The sequence below is a fragment of the Electrona antarctica genome (assembly GCF_951216825.1).
Source record: "Electrona antarctica genome assembly, chromosome: 5".
In the NCBI taxonomy this organism is placed as follows: domain Eukaryota; kingdom Metazoa; phylum Chordata; class Actinopteri; order Myctophiformes; family Myctophidae; genus Electrona; species Electrona antarctica.
In genome coordinates, this window is record NC_136810.1 from 3,596,775 (window position 1) to 3,621,962 (window position 25,188).

At 44.9% G+C, this 25,188-nt stretch overlaps 1 protein-coding gene across 1 annotated transcript; it reads left to right on the forward strand.

Annotated features, from left to right (window-relative positions):
• The first annotated feature begins 8,297 nt into the window (after positions 1-8,297).
• On the forward strand, positions 8,298-23,722 carry slc25a18 (solute carrier family 25 member 18). The gene is made up of 9 exons (XM_079500561.1): positions 8,298-8,363; positions 8,744-8,866; positions 11,864-11,919; positions 12,352-12,442; positions 13,248-13,363; positions 14,952-15,126; positions 21,081-21,259; positions 22,427-22,502; positions 23,418-23,722. The coding sequence occupies exons 1-9, from the start codon at positions 8,344-8,346 to the stop codon at positions 23,557-23,559; spliced, it is 978 nt and encodes a 325-aa protein (XP_079356687.1). The 5' UTR covers positions 8,298-8,343; the 3' UTR covers positions 23,560-23,722.
• The last annotated feature ends 1,466 nt before the right edge of the window (positions 23,723-25,188 follow it).

The window sequence follows — 25,188 nt, forward strand, 5'->3', positions numbered from 1 at the left end:
GGCATAGCCTCAGAGGATACAGGTGTGCATAAGACTTTGTTGCCTGTTAAAAGTTTTTGCAAGACATTTTGAAAATAGTTATCTCTTTTCAAATGGCTTATGTAGAGTCAAAGTGGTTACATTGTTGCTATATTATTACATTACAAATGGATCCTACATGTCTGTAAATCAAATGGAACCAAATGGACCGCAAGGGTTGACCCTCGCTTGTCAACAAAAACACCTTGAAGACCCTAACAGGAGCCCTCATACAAGGTTTCTTCGACTATGCATGCACCTCATGGAGTCATGATACCACAGCACCTCTAAGGCCCTTAAAACAAGGCTCCAGACATCCCAAAACAAACTGGTCATGCAGGCTACTAGTACTACTTGGCCTTACTCCCAGAACCCACCTCACCCCTACCCATCTTGATAGGCTGGTTGACGATAGAGTACAGCAACTTGCAATGGGCCTGGTGAGGTCTACAAGATTAGCTACACCACAGACATTAGTTATACTAGCACTCAAAGTAGAGATACAATACAAAGTGCTGATGCCAGTGGTGAGCACGCTCTACTTGTGTGTAAGGCGCAAGTTGGTGTCTCTCTCTCTCTCTCTCTCTCTCTCTCTCTCTCTCTCTCTCTCTCTCTCTCTCTCTCTCTCTCTCTCTCTCTCTCTCTCTCTCTCTCTCTCTCTCTCTATTTTCAATTCAAAGGAGCTTTATTGGCATGAGAAAACATACGTTTACATTGCCAAAGCAGAAGTGGAACAAGACAATCAAAACAAAACAATGCATTTCCAAATAAATATAGGATATAAATAGGAATTAAATAAAGGTGTAAACAGAGCTGTGTTACATTAACACTTTGGGTAATACTATATTGTGAAACTATAAAAAGCATTTTCTGTCAGAGATAGTTATACAATATACATCCATATAGAATACGTTAGCTTTATACTTTTGATAAACAGTGTACACACAATAGTTTGTATTCCTTAAGGTGACATCCTTCTCCTGTCACAGCAGCTCACAAATCGTCTCGCTGCTGTGTTTGCACATTGTTGTACTTCACCCAACAGATATGGGAGTTTTTTTTGTCATTAGTCATGTTTTCAAACTCTCCTTGGGTGATTGTAATCCGTGGACAGTATATGTCTCTGATGTCTTGGTACAGTGGACAGACAGTATGTGTCTCTGATGTCTTGGTACAGTGGACAGACAGTATGTGTCTCTGATGTCTTGGTACAGTGGACAGACAGTATGTGTCTCTGATGTCTTGGTACAGTGGACAGACAGTATGTGTCTCTGATGTCTTGGTACAGTGGACAGACAGTATGTGTCTCTGATGTCTTGGTACAGTGGACAGACAGTATGTGCCTTGATGTCTTGGTACAGTGGACAGACAGTATGTGTCTCTGATGTCTTGGTACAGTGGACAGACAGTATATGTCTCTGATGTCTTGGTACAGTGGACAGACAGTATGTGTCTCTGATGTCTTGGTACAGTGGACAGACAGTATGTGTCTCTGATGTCTTGGTACAGTGGACAGACGGTTAGGAAGTGTAGCTCAGTCTCTACCTCGTTTTGTGTGCAGTGGGTGCACAGTCTGTCTTCTCTTGGGAGCCAGGTCTGCCTATGGCGGCCTTTCTCAATCGCAAGACTGTTATTATCTAGTTAATGTTTTCCTTAGTTTTGGGTCAGTTGGGTCAGTTACTGTGCTCATTCTGCTACTGTGTATTCTCTGTTTAGAGCTAAATAGCATTCCCTTTTGCTCTGGTTTTGAGTAGTAGCTTTCTTTTTGATTTCTTATGATTTGGTGTAGTCCCCTTTGTTTTCTGGTTGTGCGCTCTCTCTCTCTCTGTCTCTCTGTCTCTCTCTCTCTCTCTCTCTCTCTCTCTCTCTCTCTCTCTCTCTCTCTCTCTCTCTCACTCTCTCTCTCTCTCTGACTCTCTCTCTCTAGGCCCATGTCATTGAGATAATAAAACGTTTGAAAACCACTGCTTCAGAGAACTCATGGTAGACCTGAATTATTCTGATGAGCAGCAGAGGTTGACGGAACCCATCCTTATATCAGGGAGGATGGTAGGAGGACGGACGTCCATCACAGTGAGGATGCGTCTCTCCTGTCCCTTAGGACCCCCCCCCCTCCTCAAGGAGGCTGTCATGTTGCTAGGAGACATCCAGAGAAATCCAGTGACTGATTCAGATTAAGATCCAGGGACGTGCACACACAATAGACATCAAAGGGGGCTTGAGCCCCTGCCCTTTTACCCGTCTGTAAAACAACTGCCCTCTCCAGACCACGGATGCAGAATTTACTACATGGTGAAAGAGATGCAAAAATGCCACTCCTTTCCTTTCCATGCCATTCCGGAAGGCAGCATTCAGGAGAATTGCTTTTTTTCCGAAGTCTCCTGAACTTCGAACACAGCATTCCGCGTTGAACAGATTTATTTAGAAATCCATGTCATTTATACTTGATGATTAATTGTCATAGCCTACAAATAATTACGATTAACGATTTAATTGTGTGGCTTTTTGCCTGTATGTTGGTATGTTTATGTATTTGTGTTTATATATTTATATATTCATATGTTTATATATTTATATATTTATATGTTTATATGTTTATATGTTAATATGTTTATGTATTTATATATTTATATAAACTATATATATGAACTACATATATTTTGTATTAAATTTACCTTATGGGTCTATAGATACAAATGAATGAATGTCTAACATGGGCCTACCCTCTTTCTTTTTTCTTTCTTTAAACTTTCTGTGTTTTTTTGGGGGGTTTTTTTGTTGTTGAAATAGGTGAAGGGATGTATGTGTGCACACAAAAAAAAAAATGGGTCAAAGTCAGCTAACAGTGACACGAAACATGTAGAAAAAATGTGAAAAGAAAATGTATTGGCTACAAATAATTTGTACATGTGATTGACTCAATAAAGTAAAAAAAAATAATTGTGTGGCTTTTAGGCCTTGTAAACAAAAGTTACACGGAGCAGATATGATGACAAAAACTTAACCCATTTAGACAAAAAAAAGTATTTCTGAAAAACCTCTGTTTCTATGTCAGTGGTTCTCAAACTATTTTATGTCAAAGACCCCCAGAATTATATGAAATTGGCCGCCGACCCCCATCTGAAAATATGTTGTTCCAGGGACCCCCCCAGAAGAAAAGATTTGAGAGCTTGTAGATCTGCTAAAGCATAACATAATGCTTAAAACACCAAAAGGGGTTCCCGCCCAGAATGGGTTAAAGGGAAACTTCACCCTTTTTGCAAAAAAATATATGTTAATGACCTTTAGAAGATTTAGAACTCTTTCCTGGGGGTCTTTATGTGTGTAAGATGTGGTTTTAGATATTTTAGATTTTAGCAGTGAGCCCAGTGTCTGTGATGTCATGGACACTTGGCTCACTTCCTTCCTGGACTACATCTCAGTAAGACAGCCCTCCCCATATCCACAAGGAGGAGCAGTGCACCGAAGCATTATGGGAATTGTAGTCCAGGAAGGAAGTGAGCCCTGTGTCCATGACATCAGAGACACTGGGCTCACTGCTAAAATCTAAAATATCTAAAACCACATATTACACACATAAAGACCGCCAGGAAAGTGTTCTAAATCTTCTAAACGTCATTAACATATATGTTTTTGCAAAAAGGGTGAAGTGTTCCTTTAAATACATGAAGCGGTCCAGGCACCTTGGCTGGTAATCCAGCATGACAGTGTGTCGTGGGTTCGAGTCCCGATCCTGACCAACTGTGCTGTGTGTCTTCCCCCCCAAATCCATCTCTCTCCCCCTTGCCTGTCTACCTATTATAGGACATCTACCAATAAAGGCAAAAAGACACACAAAAAAATCTTAAAAATAAATGACAATGATACCAATAAGTAATGTACTATGGCCAAAATATGGCATATTTAATAGTTTATACTCAAAATATGTTACAAAATAGTGGAACATCCAACAAGAACAACATAGCCTAAAGCATGTTGATTCCTTATGTAGAGACAAGAACATGAAAGAGTCCATCGTCTGAATATGACACTTATTCCGTCGTTTACATGTGATTAACATTTACCCTGATATGAATGTCCGATTTCGTATTAAATTATTTTCCTAAAAAGTAAAGTTAAAGACAACTGTACCCATCCAAGTAAATTGGAGTACAACTAAAATATTGTAAAATGGACAGAGAAACTAATATAACTAACTAACTAACTAACTAACTAACTAACTAACTAAAATAAAGTAAGTGTGGAGACAATAGTGTGTGTGTGTGTGTGTGTGTGTGTGTGTGCGTGCGTGCGTGCGTGCGTGCGTGCGTGCGTGCGTGCGTGCGTGCGTGCGTGCGTGCACAAGTATAGTAGAATTTGAGGAATGACAACCATTTATTTTCCTGGTCCTCACAAAAAACGTTTTATAGTTCAAAGATATGTTTAGAGATTATGTTTGCAATAGGAAAAGATTCAAATTGGAGTTTATGTGGATTAAACATTTAGAAGTTAGGATTAGGGGTTGGAATTAAGAGTTGAACATGATTTATAATACTAAATTGTTGCGTGCCAGTGAGTCAGTGACATAAATGCTCCAGTAGCTGGAGGGTGTGAGGGCTTTGCAGTCCAAACACAGTGAGGCCCACCGTACGCACGCTTCACCTACTGATGTGAGAGAACACCATCTCACTCACTGCTTCACCTACTGTTCTACTGATGTGAGAGAACACCATCGCTCACTCACTGAGAACACTTTTGATGCTAGATTTACATATTTTGCGTGGAACCCCCTCGGCGAACACTGGGATTCAGAACCACTGATTTAGAAGACATATTCCTTCATGCTGGAGTTCCTATAGCTGATGAGGCAGAATGGACCCCCCCCCCCCCCATCAGCAGTAATCAATACACCAATTGATTTAACAAATAATTAGTTAATGAGGGATGGAGAGATTGTCACATGTTCCTTAATTTATATTGTGCTGGTAGTATAATAATTGTGATTGTGTGGTCATCATCATCACACTGAGTTCCTTCACTGTAAACGTGTGTGAGGTCACTTCCATTAACTGTAAGATGTTTTTTCCTAATGTAAACACACGCTATAAGAACTATAGGCCTACACAAGGCATTCTTTTATTTTCTTATTTATTTTCTTTATTTTAACTTATCATGTTTGCGTTTCTTGACTATTACTGACACTGTATAGGCTACTGTAATGGTCTCTATTGTTTAGACCCCATTCAGGTAAAGCAGAATGGGAATACTAATAAACAATACATATAAGTATCATCATCATCATCGTCGTGAATACTAATAAGCCTTCTTAACCCATTTAGGCCTGACGTCAAAATTTAAAAAATGTCTTCTAATTCCTGACAGTTTTCTGAAATACCTAGGTTTCTATATCAGTGGTTCTCAATATTTCATTTCGAGGACCCCAAAAATTATATGTAATTGCATGGCCACCGACCCCAATCTGAAAAATTTGTTATTCCAGGAACCCCACAGATGCAAAGATTTGAGTTAAAAAACGTTCGCTCTGAAAGAATATATATTCAAAAATTTGCGCCACATTTTCACGATTAAAAGAAAATAGCAGATCTACAAGCTCGTAGCGGCACTCGGGGCCACGCTAAGAGCTTGTAGATCTGCTATTTTTCAATAGCTAAAGTATAACATAATGCTTGAAACACCAAAAAGGGGTTCCCGCCCAGAAGGGGCTTGCACTTCTTTAAGCATGCTTCATTTCCATACTCCACTATTAAGGCGCCGTTACTAGGTTGTAATTGTTAGTCTGTGTTCATTCATTGCGTTTCTTGTGCCCTGAGGTAGCCTATTATGTAAGACCAGTGCTATTGAAAGGAACACCCATTATGACCCCTTTTATTGCAATTAACTTGTATTTGTATACGCATACAAATAAGCTGCATGCTCATAACAAGAATAACAATACAACCATAAAGAATTTATAACATTGCTATCCGGCCGCAGCCCATCCATTATTCTGTGTGTGATGTTGCACATGCATGAGAGTTCCTGTCGAGTTGTGTTAGCGCAGATCCGCGTTGCCGGGGCTGTGTGTGTGTGTGTGTGTGTGTGTGTGTGTGTGTGTGTGTGTGTGTGTGTGTGTGTGCGTGTTGCCGGGGCTGTGTGTGTCACACGAGGGAGTCACCGCGAGAGGGAGGGACTTATGCAGCGGGACAATGCTGGTGTTTGTGCAAACGGCCCCTGAGCGAGCGCCGGCTGGCTCTCTCAGATCGCTCTCGCTTCACTGGGCGACCGTCTCTAGCTCTTCATGCACACATTGTTGGGAGTGAAAACAGAGCAGACAGCTTGATCCTCCATGCCTGTGGGATGCACTGACAGACTGTCACAGACAAGAAGGTAAGTCCCTGCTATGATGTCCCGCTGTTATGTTCCACTGTTATGTCCCACTGCTATGTTCCACTAACTCTGAGAGGGGGGGGTACAAATAACGGACCCTTACAGCTTATTACGGGTCCATTTGGTTGCATTTGTGCCCCTCTCAAAGTTACAAATAGATCAAATTTTGGATTTGTACTGTGACACATCCCCTGTAAAACAAAGTTTTTAAAAAGTTGTGTCTTGGGTTTAATATTATGCAGGATGGAAGTCAAGCGGTGGGCTTTGTGGTTGCAGTTTTTGGGGGTGAAACTGAGGCTTGGGGAGCCAGGGGGGGGGGGGGGAGGGGGGTTGGTTTGCAGGGATTTGGCACTGGGTACCAATGTGTGTGAAAGGAGTTGGGCTGAAAGAAAAGTTTCACAGAGAGAGAGAGAGCGAGAGGAAGAGAGAGGAAGAGAGAGAGAGAGAGCGCCTTAGTGAAAGGCATGTGCAGAATGTTACTAGAGTCCGGCACAAGCACCACAACCGATAGAGATTTGAGGAACTCAGGGACAAGAAGAAAAGACGTAGGAGGTGATGATGGATGATTGACATCCAGGGGCATCGAACTGTAATGATGTCCAATTCAAGGTGTGAGACGAAACAAGAGATTCATCGATTGGGTGGTTTCCTCTCCGCTCCGTGGCAGTGACAGAGAAAGACAACAGAGACGAGGCGAGGATAGAGAGCGGAGGTTTAACAGGTGGTAAAAATAGACAGCGGGAGAGTGGAGGAGGAGGAGGAGAGATTAAGAGAGAGATTAATTAGGGAGCTAAGGGCAGGGAGGAAGTAGCAGAGGGGAAGAGGAAGGGAGCGAGTGGACATCTATAAGTGGACATTATAGAGGAGAAAGTCTGTGACTTGTGTGTGAACTTTGGCATGCATCAGGCTATGATCTACATAAAGCACAGATCTAGACCACAGCCTATTGAAAGCCTGATGCAGAGAAAGAAGGATTAGGAAGAGAGAAAAAAAAGCACAAATTAAACTTGTCAAAGCAAGTTCCCAAGTTCTCCCTAGAATCTCTGTTTCGGTCCTTTGGTGTTTTTGTTCTTCCCAACAAGGTAAAAGAATGCTGCTAAGCTAAGCCTCTCATCTTTCAGTTCAAATAGTCTTATCCTTGTTACCAGGCAGATTAGAGAGTCTTAGCACGTTCTGGCTTTGTGTGGCAGAGTCCTATCTATGGTATTAATATTATTATTCACATTTTATGAATGAGTGAGCCTATATAATAAATCCAATACACTACTAGCAGAGAGAGAGTCATTACAAAACCTCCTTTCAACAGGGATTTGACACAGAAGATCCTGCAGAGGTGACCTGGAGAGAGAGCCCTGTTATGCACCCAGGGAGGCTCCAGCATATTAGTGCGGGCTCTGTTGTTCCAGACAGTAGGAGACACAGACCAGGTCCTGCCGGGTGAGTTACGGGCAAAGCAGGACACAGGAGGCTGCCTGCCAGCCAGGCAGAGAGAGAGAGAGAGAGAGAGAGAGAGAGGGGGCAGAGATCCAACACTGTAGCTGGTCGGTTGGCGCCACCACGTTTCCAGGCGGTCTGTTGGAATCCGGTGCCACACTAGGACAAAGCAAAGGGCAACACACTGGCGTCCGACTAAGACCAGAGTTTAAGCTCTGTTGTCAGTGGGGTGGAATCTGGTGGGCAGGTGAGGCGAGGGACCCCCCCTCCCCCGGGCCGGCCGCGGTGAGTGAGTGACACCCAGGGCTGCGTGTGGACGTGTCCAGAGGAAGAGACACCCAGGGCTGCGTGTGGACGTGTCCAGAGGAAGAGACACCCAGGGCTGCGTGTGGACGTGTCAAGAGGAAGAGACACCCAGGGCTGCGTGTGGACGTGTCCAGAGGAAGAGACACCCAGGGCTGCGTGTGGACGTGTCAAGAGGAAGAGACGCGGTGGAACTGGGCCTGGAGCCCAGCCTGAGCCAAGATGGCAGAGCAGAAAGTTAGGTAACTATAAAGGACCTTAGCCATTTTTATGTATAGCTTGATGCAGAGTAATCCATATTTTAAAAAAATGATTTAAACACAACCAGAAGTCAATTAGTGGCTACATTAGAGATAGGAATGGAATCTTTCTCTTCTCATGTTGCCTATGTATTTGTTTGTTTACTATGTGCCTCACACACACACACACACACACACACACACACACACACACACACACACACACACACACACACACACACACAGTCCATGGTTTCCTGTTGAATGATTTGCATGGCGCGTGGCGTGCATTGTGTGTGTGCGTGTAATACATGGCGCGTGGCGTGCATTGTGTGTGTGCGTGTAATACATGCATGCGTGTGTTGGTCTGTTTCCCCTCGCAGCCTCCCTGCTAAGCTGATTAATGGGGGCGTGGCGGGCCTGGTGGGCGTGACATGTGTCTTTCCTATCGACCTGGCCAAAACACGCCTCCAGAACCAGCAGGCCGCCAAAGTCTACACAGGAATGTGAGTGGAATCAACTAATAGCACACATGAGACACACACACACACACACACACATGAGACACACACACACACACACACACACACACACACACACACACACACACACACACACACACACACACACACACACACACACACACACACACACACACACACACACACACACACACACACACACACACACACAGAGAGAGAGACACAGATACCGGTATGTGGGAGTTTTCATTGCCAACATCTCAGGTGAAGGTCTTAATCAATCAATCTTTATTTCAGACGACATGGTCCATAACAATCAACGATACAGGGAACAATACAACAGAAATAAAAAAAAACAGCAACAAAAACACAAAAATCTAAAAAACATACAGACACTCTCCAGTGTTTCCAGAAGCAGGAGGAGTACCTGATGCTGCTCTTCTTGGGCCAAAGTCATTATGATTTTGTTGTTTCATTATAAAACTGTACATTAGATTCCTGAGAACAGCATCCAGAGTAGGAGGAACACCTACTGTTTACCAACAGATGACTGGCACTTGTCCACCTCGGGAGTCTCAGCAGGGTTCTGAGAGCATCATTATATGCCACCCTCAACTTATCTTAGTTTTGTTGTGAATATATCACTAAATACTCACTCAAGGCGCACGTATATTCTTCATCAGAAAAGAAAAGAAAAATAAAGTTTGTATAGGGACACCACATGGTGATGGTGTTTAAACCAGTGGTCCTTGAGGGGGTTCCAGGTGGTCCCCAGCTAAATGATCTCATCAAATGGTGGCCCATGGCTAAAATTCTGAATTAGAATAAATAATGGGCCTTGATATGTAATGAAAAAGGTTGGAAAACCACTGGTTTAAACATTCAATTAGCCAGCAAGCAGGCTCAGGGTGTGAAGATTTGTTATAAATATAAAATATTTGAGATGAGGAGCCTTTCCTTGGCATCCTGACGTGGAATGACTTCAAATACTGTGTGTATAGAGTTTACGTTTACAGTAGAGTGTGCTCTATAGTTAGTGGTACTTTAACCTGACAGTTTTCTATGTCAGTCGTTTTCAAACATACCCCAATTATAATATATGACATTGGCCGCCGAGCCCCATCTGAAAATATGTTGTTCCAGGGACCCCCCAGTAGCAAAGATTTGAGTTAAAAACTCGCTCTGAAAGAATAGACATTGTGTGTTTATTTATAATCATTCATGGAAACTCACTCAGTAATAGGCGCTAAACTGTAGGTTAATGTTTCAGTGGATAGCAGCAATTACTTGATTTTTCTTTTACAAAAGATGTGAAACCCAACACATGTACAATAACGTTGTTAAGTTAATAATGAGTTTCTAATGAGAATAAATAAGACACTGAGAAAGAGAGAGATTTCTACTGCTGTGCAGTGTGCACATCTGGATTCCAAACGGTGTGTGGTTGACAGGGCGTATTGTAGACAGCAGGGCGAACTTGTCCACACCACAGCTTTCCAATACGAGTCAGAAAGGAAAGGACAAAGTTTATTTTTCAAGGAACAGCAATGTCCGTCTTAACCTATGTGACTGTGACTATGTTTAGAGTACCAGTAGGGGCAAAAGTGGCGCTGTTGTGCCAGAAACAGAGATAGAGATAGTGTTGCACTGTTGCCTGCTAATTACAGAGAGAGAGAGAGGCAAGGGGAGAGGGGAGTTGCACCACTCAGTTCACACAGGTGTGATTTTCTTTTTTAATACTTACTAAGGACTTTCACTCCAATGCATTTCAAAGACAAATATTGCGCTTTTGACTACATCCCTCTCTAATCTGCCTGGCAACAGGGAGGAGACTACCTATTTAAACTGAAAGATGATCTCGTTGCGAGCCAGATGTGGTAATTTCACTATTATTGTCTCCACCAGGCCGAAGGCCTGGTGTCCGTCCGTCCTTCCTTCCGTCCGTCTGTGTACAGCTAATCTCCGGCACCGTTAACCCGGTCGATGCCAAACTTTGCACACACACTCCCTGGATGCCAACGATGAACCTCTGCCCCGCATTTTCCAGAACGGCCTGTTATAGCGCCACCATGAGGCAGCTTTTCACATTTTTACCTAAAACTGCACCGATCTGCGTGAAACGTTGCATGCACACTCCCTAGAGGCCAAGGACAAACCTTTGACCTGCATTTTCCGCATCTGCCTTTTATAGCGCCACCAGGAGGCCGACTTTTGTAAAACACATCTTTTGATATTACTCCTCCAGATTCTGTCCAAAAATCTCACAAATCGTTACACAGCATCTCTATGGTCATGTGCTCAATTCGGATCTGTCCGATATTTCATATTCCATCCTAATTGGCTATAATTGGCTTTCACAGTTTGCAAGATTGCCCCGTTTTGAACAAAAGCCTCAAATCATGAACGCAGCATGCAATTTACGTGAAAACTTTCACACATTTTCTTACTAGGCTGAGGAATATATCCCACCCTTTTCACATTGGCCTGTTCTAGCGCCACCAACAGGTTGATTTTTGCAAAACACATTTTTGGAACAAAATGCCTCAAATCATCCAATTGCCATCAAAGGCAAACATGTTTATATTACTCCTAAACATTTTGCCAAACATCTCACACAGTCCTATCCTCCTGGTGGAGACCTGTGCCCAGAAGGGCACTTTTTCTAGTTGATATTTGTGAAAATGTCTGGAAAATGTCTAAAATTTCAATACATAACTTTAAACCAGAGGTCCTTGAGGGGTTTCCAGGTGGTCCCCATGCAGCTAAATGATGCAGAGTTGGTAACCAAATGGACCCTTATTAGATCTTTAACTCTTGTGTGACTAAAACTAAGTGAAAACTAAGAGACTATGACTAAAACTAAAATAGAAATGTGCTGCCAAAAACAACACGATGTCCATGATTGCTGCTCTAGTCGTTACTATCAGTTATTAGTTACACAATACACAGTTTTGTTTGGCAATTAATTAAAGGCAATTTTATTACCTCACAAATTTGAACCTCTCTTTTTTTGTCTCTTAGGCTCGATTGCTTGGCAAAGACGGTGCGGTCGGAGGGTTATTTTGGGTGCTACAGAGGTAATTATAGAATTATAACCCCCTGCAACAACAACCCCATTTACAGTACAGTACAGTACATGTCTTCATTCTATTACAAGGTTAATTTTAACCCACCCACACTATTGTGTCTACAGTGGACGCTCAGTCTTTTTATAGTAACCAGCAGTATCACTGCATTAGCCCTCGGGCAAACGGCCATATGCTGGTGTGTGTGTGAGTGTGTGTGTGTGTGTGTGTGTGTGTGTGTGTGTGTGTGTGTGTGTGTGTGTGTGTGTGTGTGTGTGTGTGTGTGTGTGTGTGTGTGTGTGTGTGTGTGTGTGTGTGTGTGTGTGTGTGTGTGTGTGTGTGTGTGTGTGTGTGTATGTGTGTGTGTGTGCGTGTGGGCCGGTGTTGGAAGCCTGTATGTGTGTCACGTCAATCCCTCACCACGTTTTCCCTCTCTCTCTCCAGGCGCAGCAGTGAATCTCACACTTGTCACGCCAGAGAAAGCCATCAAACTGGCAGCCAATGACATCTTCAGACAGAAGCTTTCCAAGGACGGGTAGGTTAGCCTTTTCCCCTCAGTCATATAAACACACGGAAGGTACAGAGAGGTCAAAGGCAGGGCAACAGATCATTATACATGGTGGATATTCAAATAGGCTAATGTGGTAAAAACTAATGTATATAAAAGAAAAGAAAGAAAGGCAAGCAATAAAAAGATAAACAAACAAACAAATAAATAAATAAAGTGTTACATCAATATCAGATAAAACTTTTAAGATGTTATATTATGCACATGCCATGGTCACATAACCATTATATGTTGAGTGCATGCTTTGATGGTTACAGTTTTATAATCAGTTTTGATGAGTAAACCTTTGTGGAGATCTTCTCAGTTCATAAGGGGCTGGTATGAAGTACTTGATATAAACAGAAAACGTTCAGTTCACTATTCTACACTTTACTCTACAACTGCCTTCATTTCATCTGATTGTCTGTCTGGCAGGCACTTAACAAGCGATCGTTAACTGTGTCTGTTAGAGAGAGGGGCAGAGAAGAGTGGCTTTGCTCAACTTGATTTATACTTATATTCTCCACTCTGATGAAGGTACATGTTCGATATATCATGCAGCCTTACTTATTAGCCTATATTTTGGCTATAAAAAAAAATATTGATGAATCGGCGGCATCCCTAATTTTGATGCCGATACTTTTGTACTTTTACTCAAGTACATTTTCAATTCCGTACTTTTACTTGTAACTAAATTGCAGTATTGGTACTTTTACTCAAGTAAAACAACTGAGTACTTCTTCCACCACCACCACCACGGCTAGTGACCTAGTTGTCCTGTCCCTCCATGCAGGCGTCTCCCCCTGTGGGGCGAGGTGATGGCAGGCTGCGGGGCCGGGACCTGTCAGGTGATCGTCACCACTCCCATGGAGATGCTGAAAATCCAGTTACAGGATGCAGGAAGGCTGGGTGAGTCCCATGTTTGGATAATGTTACCAGGCTCAGAAAGAACGCTGACGCATGCCCAGACACACTGTGTCTACATCGTAAACAATAGAACCTTTTCACAGCAGCGGAGGTGAGGGGAGGGGAGGTGAGGGGAGGGGAGGGGAGGTGAGGGGAGGGGAGGGGAGGTGAGGGGAGGGGAGTGTACTGCAGTGACAGTGCAGTGTACACACCAGCGTCACTGACAAGCAAACTTACGAGCCTAGCATCCTAACAGCCTACATGTAGGCAGGAAGATGGCGCTCAAATAAGGCAAAATCATCCTACCAAACGCATCACTGATCTCTCCTCCTATACTTTGCAAACATTCCTGAGAATGGTTTGACTGAGGTTAGTTCCCTCAAAGCATAGCCCCTATTTTTGCGAACGAAGTGAGCACCAACTATAGAAGCTGGCCAAAACTGTCTGTCTGTCTGTCTGTGTGTGTAACGCACCAGAGGGCAACTGAAATTGGAACAATACAGAGAAGAAATTGGAACGATACAGAGGTCTCTGTGTGTGTGTGTCAGACTGCCACAACAGCTTCGCTTCCTGCGTTTACGCGTCTTACTTGTGTATTTACTATATGTTTCTGGTCAAATATCACTGTCACAAATGTCACGTGACTCAGCCATAACCACATCACACGCCCATGTTATTGGAATACTTCCATATATGGGCATAAAAGGAACAAGGAATGACAGATACAGAGATCTTGTATGTGGGCATATCGGTTGGATCTGCGATGCGATCCAATGGTTTCTTAAAATAATCGATGAATATTCTATCTCTATTTTGGGAATGTCATTATAAGTGAAAAGTTACGTTTTTTAATGTAAAAATAGTGAAAATGTCTGATCTATAAAGCTCACAACACGTTGGTTGCATCATGAAGCATTGAGCTTTTGGATCAGCTCGTTTCACAATTTGACAGCTGTGCGACAAAGTATAAAATAATGCTTTTGAGAAATGAAGACATTTCCAGAGGGCCCAGGATTACATTAGATAATTGACACTGGGTGAAAAGAAAATGGGTTGCAAAAAAAAAAAAAGGTTATGAGGTGTGTACATGGATAAAACCAGAGGTGGACACTACAGAGTAATCGACCTCAGTACTTGAGTAAGAGTACAAATACGACCTGGTCAAATTTACTCCACTACAAGTAAAAAGTAGCTCAGTCAAAATGTTAGATTAACAACCCATTCTGGGCGGGAACCCCCTTTGATCTGCTATTGAAAAATAGCAGATCTACAAGCTCACAAGCACCGAGTGCCGCACTACGAGCTTGTAGGTCTGCTATTTCTGAAAAATCGTGAAAACGTGGCGCAAATCTTTGAATATATATTCTTTCAGAGCGAATGTTTTTAACTCAAATCTTTGCTTCTGGGGGGGAGGGGGGGGGTCCCTGGAACTACATATTTTGAGATGGGGGTCCACGGCCAAATACAGATAACTCTGGGGGTCCATGACATAGAAACAGGGTTTTTCAGAGAACTGTCAGGATTTAGAAGACATTTTGTAGAATCTGTTGTCAGGTCTAAATAAGTTACGTCTCCCACCTGTTGTTCTCAGCTGCTCAGAGGCCGGTAGCGGCTCCGGCTCCGTCGTTGATGGCTGCGCCTCTCGTACCTCCTCCTCCTCCTCCTCCTGCTCTGTCACGGAAGTCAGCCACCAGCATCACCCTGGAGCTGCTGAGGACGCGAGGCCTGGCCGGCCTCTACCGGGGAGCGGGAGCCACTCTGATGAGGTCAGAAACACCAAACACCCCACCAGTAGAGTAGAGCCACTCTGATGAGGTCAGAAACCAAACACCCCACCAGTAGAGTAGAGCCACTCTGATGAGGTCAGAAACCAAACACCCCACCAGTAGAGTAGAGCCACTCTGATGAGGTCAGAGACACCAAACACCCCACCAGTAGAGTAGAGCCACCCTGATGAGGTCAGAAACACCAAACACCCCACCAGTAGCTCACCACAAAGGCCTATAGAGCGTCGCAGTCCCCCCCCTACCAGGGCCCAGGAAATGATTCCCCTTTCATAGACATTTCAAAAAGTATTTATTTAAAGACCTTTTAAGCGTCGTACAAAGCCAACTCGAGTTGTGAGAAATCATGACAACAAACAAAAGATTTCGGGCCGAACAAATAATTAGAAAGAAGAACACTTTTGTTCTTGTTTTTGCCTTGCTTCTCAGTATACTGTGAGGTGTGAAAGGGACACTAGCTGTGATGACTCATGTGAATGTTTTCAAGGCAGTTTAGTATTCTCATCTTCACAATTGCCATTACAAACTCTAAAGTCCTCGAGGAGCCTTGTCAAAGAAGTACTAGGGACTTTAAGCAACGCCGGCTTTCAGGACGGCTCCGCTAGGCGGAAGTTCGGTGGCTATGACGCCGTCGCCGTAGCTGTCAAAACAGCCGTCGGCGACGGCGACATTGGTTCCCATGGTGACGCGTCTATGCAGCATGTGTCAAACATAAACACTTTTTTTTAAACACCCCGTCGCGTGTCAGCTAACTTGCCGATATTGCTTAATTCTTACATGCACTGGACATGATCAGCAGTGGAAAGAGGAAGGTGCTGCATGGAGCAATCTGTGTTATTCTAAAACCGTTTTAATAAACATGGTTAATGTGACATATGGTATTAGTGTAAAACGGGCCTCCAGATTCCTAAGGCCGCCCTTAGGAATCTGGAGGCCCGTTTCAAGACCAAATACGAGGCCCCCATATATGATGTAATTATTTAGTTGATACAGCCGTATTGATACAAATAGTTTGACTGTTCAATTACTCTCCTCATCCTGTCGTCCCTTCACAATTAAAGTGTCTCCCCTTTACCTCCCAATGATGCACATTTTACCATGGTTATTTACATAAAATAGGTGTAACTTAAAGGAGAATTCCATGCTAGAAGGCTTTCTTACCTTTATTTGTAGTTGTTGACGTCCCCACCAAAGAGGTCCAGGTGTTATTTTGTGCAAAAGCGCATTATTGGCTATTTCCCCTACCATAAGCCTAAGCCCTCAATGAATTGCATTGAATTGAATGGGGCATTGGGGTGTTGTTCTAATTCGCTTATTTCCATCGCTCAAAAATCATATTTTTTGTATATATCCTCTCTTCATAATGTAAATAGTATCCCAAGCGGCACACTTTACTACTTATTTCGATGGAAATAAGCGAGTTAGCACAACAATCCAACCCCCCTTGAGGGCTTATGGTAGGGGAAATAGCCAATAATGCACTTTTGCACAAAATAACACCTGGACCTCTTTGGTGGGAACGTAACAACTACAAATAAAGGTAAGAAAGCCTTCTAGTATGGAATTCTCCTTTAACATTGTGGGAGAGAGCAAGGCAGTGAGTGAGCGAGATAGAGATAGAGAGGGCCAAGAGTGGCGGGGGTTGACTGACTGACGCCTGACGTTCAGTTGGAGCTTGGATGCTGGTGAAAAACTGGTGAAACATAGCTAAGGCCTCCTATGAGTGTTATTTCTTCATTCAGAGCATGCCAACACAGCACATTACACAGCATAAGAGAGGTGATGGAGCAATCTGTGTAAATGTATGACAGCTATCATTTCAATAAACATGGTTATGACATGGTGTTGTAGACACTACGTGTAAGTGTAGGTTCTCCCGTAGTAGAAAGGGCTGCGTCGGCGAGCAGGTTTATTTATTGAGCACTGATCCATTTCAAGCAGGTTTATGTATCGAGCACTGATCCATTTCAAGCAGGTTTATGTATCGAGCACTGATCCATTTCAAGCAGGTTTATGTATCGAGCACTGATCCATTTCAAGCAGGTTTATGTATCGAGCACTGATCCATTTCAAGCAGGTTTATGTATCGAGCACTGATCCATTTCCGGTTGCCGGAGCCGACTGCCGTAGCCGTCGTTGCTTAAAGTCCCTATTGTCTTTGTCGGGTGGAAACCTCACATGTCCAAAACTGTTACTTTTAAGGATAAAAAAGGCAGATCCACAAGAAGCCAATCTGGTATTTTAGACACTTTTGTGTGACGCTGTAGCAGCTGTACTATGATCAAGTATGGCATTAATTTAGTTTCACATTTCTACCACTCTGCCAATAAGGCATTGACGCTCAGGCAGTACCGCTTATCAACCAGTAGATGTCCTATACCCAACACCAGGCAGGGGTCTAAATGTTTCAATGGAAGCTGCTGAATCTGGTGATGGAGAGGGCCACTATAGTTCCACACTCACTCCAGAGGGCCACTATAGTTCCACACTCACTCCAGAGGGCCACTATAGTTCCACACTCACTCCAGAGGGCCACTATAGTTCCACACTCACTCCAGAGGGCCACTATAGTTCCACACTCACTCCAGAGGGCCACTATAGTTCCACAATCACTCCAGAGGGCCACTATAGTTCCACACTCACTCCAGAGGGCCACTATAGTTCCACAATCCACACTCACTCCAGAGGGCCACTATAGTTCCACACTCACTCCAGAGGGCCACTATAGTTCCACACTCTCACTCCAGAGGGCCACTATAGTTCCACAATCCACACTCACTCCAGAGGGCCACTATAGTTCCACACTCACTCCAGAGGGCCACTATAGTTCCACACTCACTCCAGAGGGCCACTATAGTTCCACACTCACTGGGCCACTATATTTCCACACTCACTCCAGAGGGCCACTATAGTTCCACACTCACTCCAGAGGGCCACTATAGTTCCACACTCACTCCAGAGGGCCACTATAGTTCCACACTCACTCCAGAGGGCCACTATAGTTCCACACTCACTCCAGAGGGCCACTATAGTTCCACAATCCACACTCACTCCAGAGGGCCACTATAGTTCCACACTCACTCCAGAGGGCCACTATAGTTCCACACTCACTCCAGAGGGCCACTATAGTTCCACACTCACTCCAGAGGGCCACTATAGTTCCACACTCACTCCAGAGGGCCACTATAGTTCCACACTCCCTCCAGAGGGCCACTATATTTCCACACTCACTCCAGAGGGCCACTATAGTTCCACACTCACTCCAGAGGGCCACTATAGTTCCACACTCACTCCAGAGGGCCACTATAGTTCCACACTCACTCCAGAGGGCCACTATAGTTCCACACTCACTCCAGAGGGCCACTATAGTTCCACACTCACTCCAGAGGGCCACTATAGTTCCACAATCCACACTCACTCCAGAGGGCCACTATAGTTCCACACTCACTCCAGAGGGCCACTATAGTTCCACACTCACTCCAGAGGGCCACTATAGTTCCACACTCACTGGGCCACTATATTTCCACACTCACTCCAGAGGGCCACTATAGTTCCACACTCACTCCAGAGGGCCACTATAGTTCCACACTCACTCCAGAGGGCCACTATAGTTCCACACTCACTCCAGAGGGCCACTATAGTTCCACACTCACTCCAGAGGGCCACTATAGTTCCACAATCCACACTCACTCCAGAGGGCCACTATAGTTCCACACTCACTCCAGAGGGCCACTATAGTTCCACACTCACTCCAGAGGGCCACTATAGTTCCACACTCACTCCAGAGGGCCACTATAGTTCCACACTCACTCCAGAGGGCCACTATAGTTCCACACTCACTCCAGAGGGCCACTATAGTTCCACACTCACTCCAGAGGGCCACTATAGTTCCACACTCACTCCAGAGGGCCACTATAGTTCCACACTCACTCCAGAGGGCCACTATAGTTCCACACTCACTCCAGAGGGCCACTATAGTTCCACACTCACTCCAGAGGGCCACTATAGTTCCACACTCACTCTAGAGGGCCACTATAGTTCCACACTCACTCCAGAGGGCCACTATAGTTCCACACTCACTCCAGAGGGCCACTATAGTTCCACACTCACTCCAGAGGGCCACTATAGTTCCACACTCACTGGGCCACTATAGTTGCATATTATACTGGGTACTACTCCCCCCCCCCCCCCCCCCTCGTTTTTATCCTTTACTTATTTCCTTTGCAGAATAAACACAGCCTCAACCACACAGAGATTATAGCATGAAACATACTCAAACTCAAAGACTAATGTCATGCAAATATTTGCTATCATGCTGCGTGCATACAAATACATAAACACATCTTCAAAGGCAGACGGAGATGCACGTGTGTCTGTGTTGTAGAGTTCACGTGTGTGCACACGTGTGTGTGTGTGTGTGTGTGTGTGTACGTGTGTGTGTGTGTGTGTGTGTGTGTGTGTATCTAATTTGTGTCACCCAGTCGTTTCCACATTCTTCAGAGCCTGCATGGCTTTCATTTACTGGGCTTTCATTTACTCTCCACACAACGTGCGTTTCCGCCAGGTCACCCAGAACAGAGACAACAGGTCCAGATCACCCAGAACAGGGACAACAGGGTTCATGTGGTTAATTAATGAGTGTTAATGAGTTGATTTTGGATTACATAACAGCACTCTGTCTGTCTCTGTTGTACCGTAGCAGCGGTATCCTAGCACCTCCATTCATCAACAATACAATCCATAGACTCCTGCTGCTATCTTTAGCTAGCTACCCTGCCGCTGAAAGGGGGCTTTTGAACCACGGAGGACCACCATTTGATGAGATTTAGGGCTCCATTTTCGTCACCGCTAAACCCCTCCTTATCCCTAAACTTATTTGGCTTTTTTTTTTACTATTTTGCTCGTAGCGCGACAATTGGTGCCGTGCTACGAGCTTGTAGATCTGCTGTTTTTGAAAAATCTTGAAAATGTGTTGCAAATCTTTGACTGTATATTCTTTCAGAGCGAACGTTTTTAACTCAAATCTTTGCTTGGGGGAGGGGGGGGGGGGATGTGGGGTTCCTGGAACTACATCTTTTCAGATGGGGGTCGGCGGCCAATTACATATAATTTTTGGGGTCCTTGACATGAAATATTGAGCTCCACTGATACAGAAACATACATAGGTATTTCAGAAAACTGTCAGGATTTAGAAGACATTTTTTAAATTTCGACGTCAGGCCTAAATGGGATAAAGGTCCAATTGGTTACCAACTCTATCATTTAACTGGGGACCACCTGGAACCCCTTCAAGGACCACTGGTGGTCCCCGGACCACCTGGAACCCCTTCAAGGACCACTGGGGACCACCTGGAACCCCTTCAAGGACCAATGGTGGTCCCCGGACCACTGGGGACCACCTGGAACCCCTTCAAGGACCACTGGTGGTCCCCGGACCACTGGGGACCACCTGGAACCCCTTCAAGGACCACTGGTGGTCCCCGGACCACTGGTTGAGAACCACCAGTCTAATAACAATAATAACCCATTTAGACCTGAGGACGATTCTACAAATGCCTTCTTCTGAAAACCCCTGTGTTTTTATGTCGGTCGTTCTCAAACATTTTCATGTCAAGGACCCCCAAAAATATATGTAATTGGCCGCCGACCCCCATCTGAAAATATGTTGTTCCAGGAACCCCCCCCACCCCCCCCCCCCCCCCCCCCCCCCCATTAGGCAAAGATTCAAGTTAAAAATATACATTCAGAGTTTTGTGCCACATTTTCACGATTTTTTCAAAAATAGCAGACCTACAAGCTGGTAGCGCGGCACTCGGTGCCGCGCTACCAGCTTGTAGATCTGCTATTTTTCAATAGCTAAAAGTATAACATAATGCTTTAAAACTCCAAAAAGGGGCCCAGGATGGGATAACAATCCTCTCCTCTCTCTTTCCCAGGGACGTTCCATTCTCCATGATCTACTTCCCGCTGTTTGCCAACCTGAACGCGCTGGGCCCCAGAGGGGCCGCGGCGGGTTGCCAGGGAGACCTACAGGAGCGCGCCCCCTTCTGGCAGTCCTTCACGGCGGGATGCGCCGCGGGGTCCGTGGCAGCTGTGGCCGTCACCCCGCTGGACGGTGAGAGAGAGGGGGGGGGGGGGGAGAGAGAGAGAAGAGATGGAGAGAGAGAAGAGATGGAGAGAGAGAGAGAGGGGGAAAGAGAGAGAGAGAGGGGGAGAGATGGAGAGAGAGAGAGAGAGAGAGAGATGGAGAGGGAGAGAGGGAGAGAGATAGAGAGAGAGAGAGAGGGGGAGAGATGGAGAGAGAGAGAGAGAGAGAGAGAGAGAGAGAAGAGATAATGTGTGTGCATGTGAGAGAGAGAGAGAGAGAGAGAGAGAGAGAGAGAGAGAGAGAGAGAGAGAGAGAGAGCGAGCCAGGGAGAGAGAGAGCCAGGGAGAGAGCACTAGATGGAGCAAGGAGGAGAGGGAGGGAGGGAGCAAGGGGGGAGGGAGGGGAGAGGGAGGGACCGAGGGAGGGAGCAGGGGGGAGAGGGAGGGACCGAGGGAGCAAGGGGGAGAGGGAGGGACCAAGGGATGGAGAAAGGGGGAGAGGGAGGGAGGGGAGAGGGAGGGACCAAGGGAGGGAGGGAGCAGGGGGGAGAGGGAGGGACAGAGGGAGGGAGAAGGGGGAGAGGGAGAGAGATATGAAAGCAGGGCTCATAGTGTCTGTAGTACATTTCCAATGGAAGATAGCAGCTGTGCATTCATCCAGAAAATTGAAAAGCTTCAGTTGTTCAGTGTGTGCTCAAGGACCGGGTCGACCGGGTACTCAAACATCAGGACGACAATGTCACCAGAACCAAGGACATTTCTATACAATTCATCAAATGGTTAAAATGGCATTCAAAGTTACAATGGGTTTATATAGTAAAGGGTTAGGGTTTAGGGTTGGGTTAGGGTTATTAACCCTCTGATAAAAAAGAATATCAAATCAAACATTAATTAGACATTAAACCGGAAACATGATTGAACGTGAAATATCCCTTCAATCCTGAGCGTGTACTCATGTATGCTCAGAGCTGCCGACCTGTGAGGGTCCATTTGGTTCCCAACTATTCATCTTTTTACTGGGGACCCTTTGGAACCTCAAGGACCCCACATTGAGAAACAGTGGGGTAGAGCTTTACAAGCAATATTGTATATACGTGTAAACATTATAGTATTCAATGACATTGTCATCTTTGAGTTTGTATTCTGCGTATACAGTGTGTATGTATAAAATATAATTATGATTATTTCTTTACAGTTATAAAGACTCGTATACAGACCTTGCAGAAAGGGGAGGGCGAGGATTCGTACAAAGGAATTGTTGACTGCATACGGTAAATACCATCGATATTCAGTATCAGAGGTGGAAAGTAACTGATTACATTATTAACTCTAATTGAGTAGCTTGTGTACTTGTACGTTATTGAGTTCATCTTTAAAGATGGAGTGCCACAAGTTTTGTATTTTTCCAGTGTTCCATGTGTCTATGATGTGACAGTACTTCATTAGACACCCTGGAGTCGTTTTTATGTGCAATGGTGTATTAACTTTGTATTTAGGGTTTCTTCCTGGAGGCTGAACCCTTGACAGTCAAACGGGCCAATGAAATAAACAGTAATATAGTGACATCACATTATCAGCCCCTCCCCTTAGGGCCGATTCATACTCCTATTTTACCGCTGTTTCGGCGCTGTAGTGCCGAAATGATTTCGGCTCGTCAGAAAACTTCAGTAGCACTGAAGAGCCGACTTTAGGACGGTACCCACCCCCCCCCCGAACCTCAAATGACGTCACATTGTAGGCTCTACAGAGCCGAAACGACTTTTATTCGGCTCTAAAATAGGAGTATGAATCGGCCCTAACCCCTCCCCCTTTATCATACAACTACAGCTGTGGGTGCGGCTTCAGTTCAGGTGGATCCACCAGGCAAACCAGGCATACTTAATGAACTGGTGGACGTGCCCACATAAAAACAACATTTTAACAAATACTGTACACTTTTTTGAAAAAATGATACCTCCTTATATAACAATAAGACCTGATGATCATGTTTTAGGGTGGAAAAAAATCACGGCACTCCATCTTTAAGTAGTTAAGTTAACAGTTCTACTCAATTACGATATTCTTATAACTACAACGTAACCGAAAAGTAATGATTCTTTTTTTAGATGTATTCCTACAAGGTTTCCACGTGACATTGACGATAATGTGTAAAAAGCTTGCTGAGAATTCCTCTCTCTTTCTCTCAGACGTGTCATGAAGCGCGAGGGCCCGTCGGCGTTCCTGAAAGGCGCCATATGTCGTGCTCTGGTCATCGCGCCTCTCTTTGGCATCGCCCAGGGCGTCTACTTCATGGGCGTAGGGGAGTCGCTGCTCGAAATGCTGGCATAGCGGCGTTCGCCGTGGGTCGTTGACTCGTCGTCGTGGCGATTGATTGATGATGGAAAAACAACTGCATCGTTTGACAGTGAGCGAACAGAGGAGCTAAAGGAGAAGGGGAGGTTACGGTACGACGACCCCAGCTGAGTATCTGCGTTTCCAGACCTGAGCAGACAGCCGCCGTGTCCTGCTGTCGACCGGCGTCTTTTCCGGGTTTTTGGAAAAGTGGATGGAAAGGAAGCTCCACCCACGCGGCTGAATGCCGCGACGGCCAGATTCCCGGAAACGCTTGCCCCCCCCAGCGGCAGTCAGCCGTGTGGGTGGAGCTTAATTTCCATCCACCAGCTGTCTAAAAACCCGGACAAGACGCTAAAGGCTCATACATAGTCTGGATTTTCGGTGGTTAGGTGACCACCGAACTACAACATGACGTCACGAGCCGTGGTGAAGAGCAAACCACCGCCACCGCTCCAGCCCTTCTCTCTGTTTTTACTCACCACCGCTCAACGTTATTTCAGCTCCGGTGGTCAGCTCACCACTGGAGCGGTGGTCACCTCACCACCGAAAATCCAGACTATGAATAGGCCATAAGACGCCGGCCGACAGCAGAAAACAGCCACGCCTGTTTGGTAGGTCTGGCAACAGCTTATACGGTACAACGAGAGGGAGAGAAGGTCACAGAGGTCACAGTCGGCCAACCAAAGGAGGGAAGTGTAGAGCCCGACCGATGCCAGATTTTGTCGGTCCGATGCCGATCACGATTGCGGAGTCCGGCCTAGATCACCAATTACAGACGCTTTGATTCAAAAAGAGCAACTTTTTCTTGTCAATATTAGAAAAAAAAACTTTTGTGAGAACATTTAAGCTCATTGCATTGCACGTGTTGCGAGTTTGTACCGGTAGATATTGTACATCTTTTTACTTATTTTTTAAAATCAAAAACACTTCATAATGACATGTGAAAAATAGGGATAAAATTGATAAAAAAAATAAAAAATAAAAATTGGGACATATTAGAAGAATATTAATTACCAATACTGACAAGTGAAATAATGGCCACTATATCGGTCGGGCTCTGGAGGAGAGAGGTGTCAACAACGAGTCAACGACTAATATGTGTGGACCATCACTGCATGCTAATTATGTTTCTCTAGGTTCCTAAATGCTGTCCACAGGGTTCCATCATGGGTTAAACAGGGTCCTGAGACTCCTGACTCCTGTGCACGTGGGTGTAGCCTGGGCACCATTCCATTTCGGGTTCATGAACCAGTCGGGAGCGGATGATATCGCTACGTCATGTTGTAGTATTGTTTTGTATAGTCGTCAATCTTCCGGAACTTCTCAAACCGACTTTTCTCAATAAAAGCTACAGGCTTTATTGTTATTCTTCCGGTGCCTGATGACTACAAAACAATAATCATCATCATTTTTCGACCGCGGTCGAGATCGTGGATTTCACAATAACACGCCAGACTTCCCGGTCCTTCATTGCCATCCCCAGTTCCTGCTTACTGATGCATGTGTCCCTAGCGATGACATCAGGGAACGACAGTTTTCTACCTCTGGTCTGCTTTGAGGCAGGACTCCAGAGAAGACGGGAAGATATAACCTCATTGTCAGCTCTCTAACAATACTACAACA